Source organism: Tinamus guttatus, unplaced genomic scaffold (assembly GCF_059628265.1).
Source record: "Tinamus guttatus ecotype Peru unplaced genomic scaffold, ASM5962826v1 Tinamus_guttatus_pri_ptg000376l, whole genome shotgun sequence".
NCBI classification, from domain to species: Eukaryota; Metazoa; Chordata; class Aves; order Tinamiformes; family Tinamidae; genus Tinamus; species Tinamus guttatus.
The window spans coordinates 466,293-479,591 of NW_028288910.1; the positions used below are offsets into that span (position 1 = coordinate 466,293).

A 13,299-nucleotide genomic window follows, 5' to 3' on the forward strand; every position below is an offset into this window, starting at 1 on the left:
TCAAGTGTAACCTATCAGTAACACACTATCAGTAAGAATAATCCTAATGTTCACTTTCTATTACTTTCACTCTCTCTTTTTGCTTAGCAAGGGGATGAGATGCTCTATAGTCTTTATTATAACCACCCAGTTTTAAATTATTTTTAAGACAATTTTGCTTCTCAACCTTAACTATCTTCTGTAACCAAACTAGGTAAATATGCGTAAGTGGGAACTGAACATTATTACTTACGTTTTTTTGAACTTCTGTAATTAGTAACTGACAAAGTTTGTTCTCCCACTGAAGTAGATGCCTCTTCCTGCCTCCTGGTTTCTAGCCTCAGGTTGAATTTCTTCCATAATGCAGAGAAAAATCTGTCTGGTAAAATGTTGACTACAACTACACGAAGCAGTACAAAAGAAAAACACAGATTATGCCAAGGTATTTTCACTTTTGTTTGCACTGCATTTCATTACTGATGGTGGTGACAGCAAGTGAATCATTCCTCATTAGCAATTTTCCTGGTTCTTACCATTTGTTTTCTTCTTTGTCTAGCATGAAAATTCAGCTTAAAAACATCATATTTAGTTTAAACTCCAGGCAAAATATGCATCATTTCAGTGAGTAGGTACTTGAAGTGACACTCTATGTGCTCCTCTAATTCACAGCTTGCAAATTAAATGCAAAATCACTAAAGGCCCTGGGGTTTTATGGATTACTTCCTGTGTTATTTTAAAGAGTAAGTATCAGCAGTGTTTGCATAACTGTCAATATAACTTAATTTTACCATTTTAGATGTATACCTTTGCTGGGGATTTGTGTAAGAGGACTATCTACCCTGCAGCAGCTGTAGGAAATGCCTGATGAGAACCCCTTTGACAGCAGCATGTTCAGCTCCACCAAGTGAGGGTTGTCCATGTTAGGCTGGGGCAGTCAAACACATCTGTGCTCTTGCCTATTCAAAGTATGTGTTTCTCAAGGGCTACAGCTCATTCATTTCAAAACACTCAGACGTTATTGGCAAAAGCTGCTCTCCTGCTTATGTCACCACCTGGACAGTCAGTCTATGCAACTGCTGTCCTGGGAAGCTTCTCCTGTGGGTTCCTGGGGGCTCCTCTGGATTTGTATGATCATCTGCATTTACAGTAAATGAAGCAGGTACCTGACTTACTATTCAGCTATGCCTACCTTTACCTGTGCTAGCCCTAAGCAGAACAGTGATGCAGATTTCTTTATACTCCCCTCCTGGGGCTCTTCATACCTCCTCAGAGCCCTGCCTTGGAAGTGCATTATAATCTTCACTGTGCAGGGGTCCTCTCAAATATATTTAATCCACCTGTGTCTTGTTGGGGGGAAAAAAAAAAAAAAGCCCAAGTAGCTTGTGGGGAAGTCAGGGGGGAGAGCAGAGCTGCCAGCCCTGGTCCCGGCCGGGCCCGAGGATGGGCCTTGCGCGCCGGGGAGGCCGTTTCTGGTGCCCTCGGCGGAGCGGGAGCTCTAAGAACCCCGCGGGGGCGCAGGCGCTTCCCGCGCCGGCCGCACGCAGCCGTTAACGGTCGCCGGCCGCGCGCGCGCGCGGATTTGAAATCGGCGGCGCGCGCCCCGCCCCGCCCCGCCCGTTGACTTTCGAAGGGAGCCGGTGGAAGTGGCCGTTGGCGGCGCATGCGCGTGCGCGGCCGGGGCGCTGAGGCGGGCGCCGCGGCGTGTCCGCGCGCCGGGGCCGCTGCGGGGGGCGCCGGTGGCTGCGGCCGCTCCGCTCCGCTCGGCGCTGCGGGACCGGTGAGTGAGGGAGGAGGGAGCGGGCGGGCGGCCCGGGGGTGGCGGTTCTCCCGGGCGAGCGAGGCGTGGGCCGGGCCGGGACTGAGCGGGGATCGCCTCCTCGCTTCCCGTTCTGCGGAGCCCCTGTGGGGACGGCGTTGGGTGTCGGTGCCGCTCATTGCCCTCTCGCGCTTGTTAAGTCGCATAAAGCTGTGCCTTGAGCGTCGTACTTTGTTTTGGGGCATAAAAGGGTGTTTTAGAAGTGCTTGACCTGCTGCCGCAGCCCTGACGTGCCTCATCCGTGGTGCTGTCTGTTGTAAAGCAGGGTCCAGTGGCAGTAACCTGGGCTTAGGGGACGTGCGTGTCCATGAACGATGCTTTAGTGTCACACAGCAAAAAGCTTATTCCATATTCCTCATTCTCCTGCTTTGTAACCTCAGAGCTGCTGTTATCCCTTTTTTTCTGGCCATTAATACAGTCACAATTCTTAACGCGACTCATAAACTCGTCTTCAGGGCATGCAATAGTTTGGGGTTGTTTTTGTGCCGAAAATAGTCGAGAAACTGATGGAGACGTTCCTGTGCGGGGGGATGTCATGTGCTGGAGGGCAGGGAGGTGCCGGCACGCGTCTCCCTGCTTTCCACGGGTGTGTCAGAGCCAAAAGGGGACTTGGGCAGGTAGGTGACAGGTTGAGGTGTTGGATGTCCCTCCCTGTAGCCCCTTTGCGTGATACGGGATGGTGACAGAGCTTCGGCAGAGCGCGAGATATGAGGGCTGGAAAGTGCGGCCTGGGCCGAGCAGTGGAGCTTTTTTTGAATGCGGTAACTCGTGCAAGTTTGTAGTAGCAGCCGAGGAGCCGTAGGAACCACGTCAAGCAGGGAGCTGCCTGGTCAGCCTGATGAGCTAGACAGACTCCTTGAAAGTGTCCATCCCTTCTCATTTCATGAAAAACACAGCATAAAAGTCTGGGGTGATTTACAGGAGCTGTGGTAGGAATGGGGGCTACTGATGAAGTTTGACTGTTAAGACAGAACAAGATCAAGACTAGAACATTCCTGACTGAGAGTCACTGTGACCCGAGTGTGGGATGTTTGTGGCGTGGAATAAGCGACCCAGCTGAAATGGACTTGAAAACAGCATTTTAAATTGTGGCTGTTATTTCTAACTTCTGGTGCCTGGTATCTTGTTACAGCTGTCATAACTCAGAGCTGTGCAGGACGTTCCCGCCCTTTTGAATAGCTGACAGAGGCTGGAGCTGCAGCTCGGCCACTTTTTTTGAGAGCAAGTTGTCACCCTTCACCACGAAGGTGACCTGTAAATAGAAAACACTGTCCATGTCATTTGATCTCTTATTTTTCACAGCATGAACCTGGATGCCTGTGCTAGTGAATGTACAGGAGGACGTTCAGAGACTTCTGTGTTACAGGGAGTTAATATTTAAGTGGGGTTAGGTATAAATACATAAAAGGATCAGCGTCAAATGTTTTAAGAATAAAAATAGAGCTTATTTCAGGGGAAAACAGATGTCATTTTGTGATAGTCAAGCAAAAGCAAAAAAAAAGTAGTAGTTTTTAATATCCTTCAGTGTAGAACGGTGTTGTATCACCCTGTTAGAGATGATTTTGTAATAAAGTAGATAGATGTTTGCTCACCTAAATTGAGCATTGTATTCCAGTTATAAACAACATAATTAGTCAGGAGGACAGTGGTTGGATCTCTAGGTGTGGAATGCACTGTCATTGATTATACTATGTGACATTGAGCTGATTAAAGTATTATTTTTAAATTCAGACTTGTGAAATGTATGCAAAGAAAAAAGGTAATTTTTGAAATTTTTGCTGCAGAAGCCGTACGTACTTGATACGTTACATGTTTTGAACTAGTCTGCAATATCCCTAAGCAGGAGGATAAAAACCTAGCCAGTTAGCAGGCCTTCTGTTGCTAAAATATATCTGAAAGCAACTACACTTTTGAAATTGTTTCTAATTTGCAATTTTTCTTATACTTAAAAGCCCTATTGAGGACTGGGAAGTTTTTTGATTCTTCTTTGTTTCTCTACCAAAGTTATTGGAACATCTGAGGAGAAATATCTGTGTAGGGAAGTAGTTTGCCCACTTCCTGATAAAATTCTTTCCTCCTGGAAAACATATATACCTTCTTTTTCCCGTTTTCTTCATTGTGTGAGTTACGGTCTTCCCTGTCTTTTTTCCTTGGTGTGTTTTGTGTCCATTTCTGATAATTTATTTCCACTATTGTTTGTGGAACTGCTCCCCTGTGCTGCTCTCAGAGCAGGATGAAATCGTGGGGGCATTTCCACCTCTTGCTTCCCTGGTATCCCAGGGGGAACAAATTACTGAGAGCTGCTTATTGTGAAAGAATTAAAACATTGCAGGGTACGCACGGCCAGGATGAGCACAGTCATCTGAGGAGTGTTTTGGAACAGATTAACAAACAGGCAGCTCGGAAACGGAGTGCGCGGGGTTGGAGCCGAGGGTCCCGCACCGGCCGCTGCCTTGGGGGTCCGGGCGGTGGCTGCTGAAAGCCCCGGCCTCGGTAGGTGCCGTTCCACTTGCTCAGGGCCGCTCGGAGCAGGCAGCTGCTGCCACTTCCCAATTTCTTGGTTGCCGGGGAAACAGAGCAGTCTGTTTCTGTGGAAATGGGAATTTGACTCTGTGGCTAGCGGCTGTGAGGATCCCGGGTTACAAAACAGCCCCGACGCTGCCCTGCACGCAGCCTGCGCTGGCCATGCCTGCGACTGTGCGCGCGGGAGCACGCTCGCAGCAGGATGCAGGTATTTGCTAGGGCTAAATACCGATAAGTTAAAGGCCGTTTTCCTCTGGAAGTTTGCAAGCAACTGCTATGCAGTTTAACCCATTTTTTGAAGAGTAATTTTTATCTTGTCCTCCATGTAACTCGACGGATCTGAACCACAATGCATTAGGAGGAAAGTTTCTCTTCTTTAGCAGTTCATTTGAAGAGAATTCCTTAAATCTAGGAGAAAAGTGTGTCGAAAGCTTGACTTGGGAAAAAACAGATTTTTAAATGTAAGTTTCCTGAACTGTATTAGTCCCGTATATATCGGAGAAAAAATAAATGAGGGTATTTGCTAAGGGCTGCTTTTCCTAACTGTGAGTAAAAACGTAACAAATCTCAATGAAGTGAAGGTGGCATTCCTGAGACTCTTGCTAACTTGAAATCTGTATCTTTAAACTTGTACGTCTATTTACCATGGTAATGCATTGAATTTTCAAAAAAATATTTCGTGGACTAAATTTATTGTTAATCTTAGTTTTATTATTAGTTCATGAGTTTTGTTTCAGTGTCTGGAACACATCCTGTACAAATATGAACTATTAACATAAACCAAAACCACCTACTTTTGCCATAGTGACTGATTGGGAAAGCTGGAAAATAAAGGGCTGTGGCTCCCTGGTACAGAGAGAAATATTTCCTAGTCTTTAGTAAGAACAGTATGTTGCCTAATAGATTTAGTGTCACAATGTTGGGAATGTCTTTCCTAAATGACTGGTAGTACCGGATACTAATTCTCTGCAGCAAGGAGAATACACTCTTTGGTCAGCAATAAAAGCTAGCACTATCATTCAGGTTTTAAGGAGCAGATTTAAGAATGGTGTCCGTTTTTAGTGGGTTATTTCCTTTTGACTTTTGTCGAGGCCTGTTTGAGAAGTTGAGTTCAAATAAATGAACTAGTGCTTTAGCTTAATTAGCTAAAAAGTTATCTCAAGTTTGTTGGATAGTTGTTTTTTTATCATTAATCAAAATATATTTTGAATTTGAAATTGACCTATTAGAAATAACAGATAATACCTCCTTAAGTTGCATTCTGTGTTCAGGTAATGATGATCTTTGACTATTAGATGATTTTTATCATTCTCTTAATCATGGTTTGAAAGAAATTTATTCAGACTCTCATGCCTAGACACTTTCACTTTGGGGTGCGCTAATAATATGAATAAAGGGAGATAAACATGTTTATGCAGTACAACCAGAATAAGCTTCTCTGTCAATAACTGACTTAAATCTCAAAGAACCTGAGTCTAACAATTTAGCTTTCAATTTTCATCAGTTTTACTTGGTGATTTCTGCAGGAAATATACTACTTATTTATTGTATTTTTTTTTAGTGGGTAGTGCCAGATTTAATCCTTACTAGTTTTCATGATTCCAAATTAAATTTAAGATTTTATTCCTAAAGAAAAGTGTAATTAATGATTAAAATTTTAAAAATAAAGCAAATCTTACTGGTCTTGATATCAATAAGCAATCAGTGCAAAAGTATGTTTGTACATTTAAAAAGATTAAGAGGACACATTTGAATAAAATAGCCTCCTAAAATATAGCTCATAGACAGTTATCTTCCTGATAGAATATATAAGCCATCGAAGGTTGAAATTCAGTGACACGGTGTGCAGCTATGTGGTTGTCACTCTGAGATTCAGGGTTAAAGCCTAAGGAGGGGGAGTCTTTGATAGATACCAATACTCGGACCATTTCTTTTTGCAATGTAGCTGCAAAAGTGTAGCTAAATGCTTGATCTAGAATTCACAGGAGGGACAGGAAAGTGTGACACAGATGGCTGGACAGGAACGGACGCAGAGATAATGAAAGTTGGAATGACTTTCCTTATTATTATTACAAAAAAAAAAACACACAAAAAAGCAGAAGAATCATTTATTATGAAAGTTGATATTAATGAAAGCTAGATTTTTAATTTTGCAGCCCAGAACTTAAAAGCAGTAACACTATAAGTTTAATGGCTGTTAGTAGTATTGTGTTTAAGGACCAGTAAGTTAGCATCTTGTCGGTGCCAGAAGCTATATGTAACTTTTAGGAGGTTTGGCTGCTTAATACTCTCAAGACTATTTATGTTACAAAAGTAATATTTGAGAAAACTTACAAAAATAATCAGTTAATGTAGTTATTACTCTGTTCTTATGTGAAAAAAGCTACTCATAGTGTGAAAGAATTTTCCTAATTTTTACATTATTTAGAAACTTTAGCTCTGACTTTTATTGTTTTCTACTACTGGTTCTCACTATTAAAAAAATCACCTAGCCAAACAGACAGAAGTCTCCTAGATTTCTTTTCCACTTTTTAAAATAGAGGGTGGAAATGGGAGAACAGTATCTAGTCACTTATATACAGATTATAATGTGATATAAACATTAAACCATTGCCTGTCTCCTTCCGCCCCCCACAGTCAAAATACTAATTTGAGTTAGATTACTTACCACTAAACTGAGTTGAGGTGCTTACATCAATAAATTTAAACTAGTTGTTTTGTAGAAAGAGAGTAAATTGTATTTGCTTTTTGTTTTCTTTTGCAGGACATGCATCATTTTGAGGAAGAATTAACATGTTCCATTTGCTATAGCATATTTGAAGACCCGCGTGTTCTGCCTTGTTCCCATACGTTTTGCAGAAATTGTCTGGAAGGGGTTATTCAGCTCTCGAGCAACTTCTCCATTTGGAGACCGCTGAGAGTCCCACTGAAGTGTCCGAACTGCAGGAGCATCGTGGAAATTCCTGCAACTGGTACCGAGTCGTTGCCCATCAACTTTGCATTAAAAGCTATTATTGAAAAATACCGGCAGGAGGATCAGCCTGAAGTTGCAACCTGTAGTGAACATTATAGACAACCCCTGAACGTTTATTGTCTTTTGGATAGAAAATTAGTGTGTGGCCACTGTCTTACAATAGGAAAACACAACGGCCATCCCATAGATGACCTTCAAAGTGCCTATGTAAAAGAAAAACAAAGTTCTGGAAAAATTCTCGAGCAGCTAACAGATAAACACTGGTCTGATGTATGTTTGCTGATTGAAAAGTTGAAAGATCAGAAATCCCAGTGTGAAAACGTTATTCAAGATGATAAAAAAGCGGTATTACAGTATTTTAAGAAACTTAATGATATTTTGGAGCATAAAAAACAAGCACTGCTGACTGCGCTAGAGGAAATTAATAAGCACATCTTGGAAGAGTATGAGCCTCTAATTGAAAAGTTGAAACAAATAAGGGAAGAACAGCTTGAATTAATGTCACTGAATACATCTATCCAAAAAGAAGAGTCGCCGCTTGTTTTTCTGGAGAAGGTTGACAACTTGCAGCAACGTATAAAAGCTCTGAAACAAAAGGAGCTGCCGGACGTTAAACCTGTTGAGATCTATCCAAGGGTAGGGAACCTGCTGAAGGATGTGTGGTTTAAAACTGAAATCGGACAGATCAACAAGATCCTTACTCCAAAAATAAAACTGATTCCAAAAAGGAAGTTATGCTGCAAAAGCAGTAAAAAGGAAACAGGAAAATCTAAAGAATTTTTTCAGGCTATAAATCCTCTAACGGTCATGCTACTTTTTATAATAATAGCGATAACTTTGTTTTCACTACACAAACCAGTATCATCAATTGTAAATGAAATTACTCCCACTTACATTTCAGAATTCCTGCTGTTTGTTTATGAGGATTTCTGCACCCATTTGCAGACTGTAGTGGATGCGCTACGCCATGTGCTTAATTTACTCACGAATTTTTTAGGGAAAATTGCATATTTTTGAATAATGCAAATAACTGGATTAAAGGTTAGTATAGGAATTTCCATGATATCATTTTTAGGCTTCCGCTGAAAAGCTGTGTTATTAATGTTACACATCTTCCTTTTTCCATGCCTTTCTTTTTCTGTTGTGTTCAGATTTTCATTTCATCTAGGTAGAACACCTAGAAAATTTAACTCTTTGTTGAATGAGAAGATTTACAATGAAGAGGTTCACTCTTCTGCTCGTTGTGGTATCATACCTTGGTAGATAACAAATAGTTGGTTTTCTATTTGTTTAATCCGAAAGCTTGTCAGAAATAATGCCTGTGTAAGAAAGCTCTAAGCAACTTTCAAATTATAACCTAGAAGGGTTTGTTAAAACTCTTCATATACCTCCTATTCTCCCCCTGCCCTTGTTAACCTCGTTTAAATAGTTTTGTAATAAAAGCACTACAGCATTAAATGAAGGGGGAAAAAAAAAAGAAAATAGTCAACCCCCAAACAGGTTAGTCTGAGAAGAATCAGTCAGGCCCCAATTCTGGTGTACATAAAGCTGATATTTTGTATTTTACTGATCTCTCTCTAAACGTATTTTAATTCATGGATCTGCGGTCTTTTAATCATATATTGCCTGACCTGGGTTTCATTGTGTTGATTCCTGGATACTAGCGGATGATATAATTCCAGCATTTAAAAAAAAATCTGTGTCTAATAGTCATGTGTCTTTCAAGTAGTTATCACCAATTTTCAGATCAATGTCTATAATACTTCTGGTAAAATGCTGGTTCTACGTGTGTACAAATTATATATCATTTAGTCTAGCAGGATGTTTTCACTGCTTACTGAAATGAGCCCTGATTTTTTGCGATATCATTTAATCTGTAGTGAAAATAGATAAGTATTGTAATTAATAGCAAAGCTCTCATTGAAATCAGTGGTATAAGGATGTCAAATGTTGTTAAGAAGCCATAAACTAATTTGAAAATGAATATAAATTTATTTTCAGCTTTTCATCACAAATAATGGGGGATCGTTACATTGATATAGAACAGAAACGATACCATTTTATTCTGTAATCAAATATTTATTAATGTAGTTGGGGTTTTTTGATGAGATGCTCCAGTTTTGAACTGTGCTCAGTAGCAAAACTCCCAATGAAGCTTATTTTTGACCTTCAGTTATTAATAAGCTGATTACATTGTGTACTGGGATAGCCCTTAGGTGTTGCAATTAGAATATCAGAACACGGATGAGCTCCCAACAACTAATTCACTCATGCCTATAAAAAAACAAAAGGGAGCATTTACCATGCTTAATTGTATTTGATTTGCTGAAAATGAAAAGAAATATATTCTGATTCCTTGGTTGTTGAATATTTTTAAATAATAAAAGTTGTTTAAATAGAGATTGAATTCTGTGGCGAGCCAGCAGCTGCTTGACATTAAAAAAAAGCCCTTTGGAAGCAAAAGCTGCCCCTTCCTTGTAGCAGATGGTAACGGACATCCTGCAGGGACGAGAGCGGAGCTGAGCGCAAGGTTAATCCCCGACCCTGGGGCTGAGATAAATCGATTTAAGTCAAAATGAAGCTTTGAAGAATACTGCCAGTCCTGATAGTGCTGAAGTGGTAATTAGGCCTAGCCAAACAAACCCTGGGCAGCCGGGTGGCTTTTGTTGTTTCTCTTGGAATGAACCGCAGGAAGACGCGATGCCGAGAGGAGTGGGCTTTGCCTGCTGGTAGGGAGCAGCTCTTGTAGCCTGTTGTCAAGTTGCCTGTAATCTCTGTTAGGGATCAAAGGCAAATCCCATTAACGGCGAAGGTCGTATTTAGGAGTATCCTGGGATTTTCACATGCTGTCATTAATTTCCAAATAAATTTTGTGGATTTGTCTCTTTAGGGTTTTTTTTTTTTTAAGGCCCCACTCAAAGGTTATTATTTGACATGTAAGTCTTGAAACATGGTGCTAAGTGTATATCCACTACCAAATGAGCTTCTTTTTTGACTAGTTTCCCATCTTTTATGTTATTTTTTGTGACAACTAAAATCTTTCATGTAGTTTATAATGCAGTTTTATTTTTCCAGATGCTATGAATTTATAAAATGCCTTTACCACTGATTAAAACACTTAGTATTTGTACTTATCAATGTACGATATATTTTAATAAGTTTGCATACAAATAAAATGTATTCTTATATTAGGCTTGGCGAATACCTTGATTTCCTTGCTGCCCAGAACCCTCCCTGTAATCCTAAGCAGCGCTGAAAGCTGGGGCTGAACGGCTGCTGGGAGCTGGGAGTAGCAAATCTCCCTTCCACTCACTCCCTTTTCTGCAGCAGGAATTTAGGAAGATTCCAAGCTCTAATTTGCTCTAGCTGGACTTTGTGCTATTGCATGTTGCCAGGCCCAGGCTTGTTTTTACTTATTTTTCCATCTGTAGTGGTGAATTGATGTGGCTTTGTACCATTTCTGGGGAGGCTTGGTCTCCATTACTGTGTTTACGTGTGGTGCTGCAGAGCCACAACACCCATCACGCAACGGGGGAGCGATGCCTGCAACGAGAGCCATGGAGCTGCAAGTAAGACTTATTTGTGGTGAGACCTTTTTTTGTTTTAGTAGTTCAAGCCTCTCTGGGGTATATGGGCAAGCAAGGTGCCTGCCTGAACCCTTGTGTGGAACTGTTGGCTAAGTGTGTGTCTGGCTGTAGCTGTCTAGCTGTACATTTGATGCACAAGCAGAAGCTAGTGACAGTACCAGAGTAAATCCCAGCAGTTGATGAAGCTCCTGTGGCTACTGTTGGACTGCTGCTGTCTGCTTTCCAGCATCAAGCAGAACGATGCCGTCCGTAAACCCTGCCTCTTGGAAACATCTTTCCCAGCCTATTTAGCAGCCCAAGAGGCGAATGCTGAATTTCTGTGCAGTAAGATGCTGTTTCTACTGTTGTGGCCTATGCAGAAATAGCTGGTAGTGGGAATTAGAGAACAGGGCATTTTTCACTGCCTGGTAATCAAGGGTGGGGTGATATGAAGGTGGCCACCAAACACTTAAGTGTTGTTGGAGAATCCCTTTTGCAAGACCTTCTCTTGCAGATGAAAATACCAGACAGTTGTTCCCTATTCACTAGCTTCTACCATTAATGTTTATCCAGGCATAGTTTCCTCTTGCTCTTCAGCAAATTTCTAAGACATCATCCCAGTCCAAGATCAGAAGTAGCTTTTTGGTATCTGTCTCCTCTCCAGTGCCCGTATTTGTCCTCAGCTTGCCCCTGTGTCTTTCTGCTTTGGTTCTGCAGCTGGTTTATTAATTATTCCTGCACTGGTCTTCAGAAGAGCTTCCCCTTTGTACTGTACCTTGTTGTTCTTGGCTAATCTTACTCATAAATTTATTCTGAAGCTGTACTGCAAGATTTTATAGTTTCATTTTAATATGGAAACACCAAAACCATATGCTGCACTTGGGCTGTAGTTTACACAGGGACAGAGAAATGTTGTTGCATTTTTTTGTATTTTCTAACAAGCTTTGCTTTGATTGACACAGTTCATCTTATACATCATATACAGTTCATCTTATTCTAAGTGTATTCATATGCACTTAATTATCGTAATCTCAATGTTTTAACATTACAGTGAAAGCTCTTGCACCTTTTTTTTTTTTAAATCCCCTTCTACCATAAATAATTTGTTATCCTGCTTTTTCCCCCCCTCCCCAAATCAGCTCTCCGTTGCTGACCGTGTCTCTGATCCCAGGTAAGCGAGGAGGGGACGTGGTCACGCAGCGGTCCTGGCGGTGCCTGTCCGGAGCTGTCCTGGTGGCGGCTGGCGGGCAGGAGCGGAGAGGACAGCGCTGTGCAGGGGTAAGGTGCACACACCTTTCTGTGCAATCACACAGTGTTTGACCAGATGCATAAATTTCACCAAGACTATGATAACAGAGACAGGATCAACTACTTGAGGTTTTGTAAAGTTTGTTCAGCACAAAAAATAGTAAGAGATGGAAATAGAAACAAAGGCTAATAGCACTCAAGAGTGAGGCAGCACTCTAGGCCTGCTCTTACTAGCATTTTCCTTAACAGCTTCCCTAGAAGAAGCATATAACTGACTTTTTTTTTTTTTGGAAGCATAGCATTAATAACCATCTGACTTGTGTGAGAAATAACTGGGCAACTCCTGAGGACCAGCAGAAGTGAAATCAAGTACCAAGGTATTTCTCTTCCCCTATGAGATGATCTGTTGATGTGATACAGCTCTGAAAAATACTATCAAAATACATGAGAGTCTTCTAGCCAACTATTAATGCCAGAATAGAAGATGCTGGTGTCTACCTGGAGTAATACACACAAATTCCAGTTACTGAGGTACAAAACAAGGCTGAATTAAAAGCAAAACAGGTATTAACAGTGAGTTTTAATAGGGAAACAAAGAATTTTGTATTCCAAGGGGGAGCAAGGAATAGCTTTACATATTCTTAGCTCTTTCATAAGAATTCAGTCCTTAGGGAAGTGATGGCCCAAGTAAGTAGATGGCAGTTACCAGGGGATTAGTAAACTCCAAGTGTGCCGCATGGCCACAGTCTGACCGTAGGTAAAGAGAGAATGCTGTTTTAGTCAACTCCAGGAAGAAAAAGGTCAGAAAGGAACCAAGGGGAAGAAAGAGCTGCTGTGGTCATTGCATAATGAACAGATTCACCTTCAAGTGTCTGTTTTGATTCTCGTATCATAAAACATTACTGTAACACAAGCTGGAAATCCAAGTACTTTCCAGTTTGGTATCCCTATAACATCAATTTAAGTTACTTGTACCCTGACTTAGTTCCAGAAAGCAAAGTGGTTTGCTATTTAAATGATGACATTCCCATGGCATTTAATAACAATTTGCTTGTTTTAATATATATATAGTAAAAAATAGACAAAACTATATGCAGAACCCAAGTACTGGCATAAAGTCTACCAATGCAATATTAAAACACAGGTAGATACATGAACTAATTAAAAAGCTATTTTACATTGTGTAATTAAGA

General features: G+C 41.1%; 1 protein-coding gene across 1 annotated transcript; it reads left to right on the forward strand.

The window, feature by feature from the left end:
* Positions 1-1,656: 1,656 nt before the first annotated feature.
* Positions 1,657-9,218, forward strand: TRIM59 (tripartite motif containing 59). Its single transcript, XM_088530450.1, has 2 exons — positions 1,657-1,756; positions 7,083-9,218. The coding sequence occupies exon 2, from the start codon at positions 7,086-7,088 to the stop codon at positions 8,307-8,309; it is 1,224 nt and encodes a 407-aa protein (XP_088386576.1). The 5' UTR covers positions 1,657-1,756; positions 7,083-7,085; the 3' UTR covers positions 8,310-9,218.
* Positions 9,219-13,299: the final 4,081 nt, after the last annotated feature.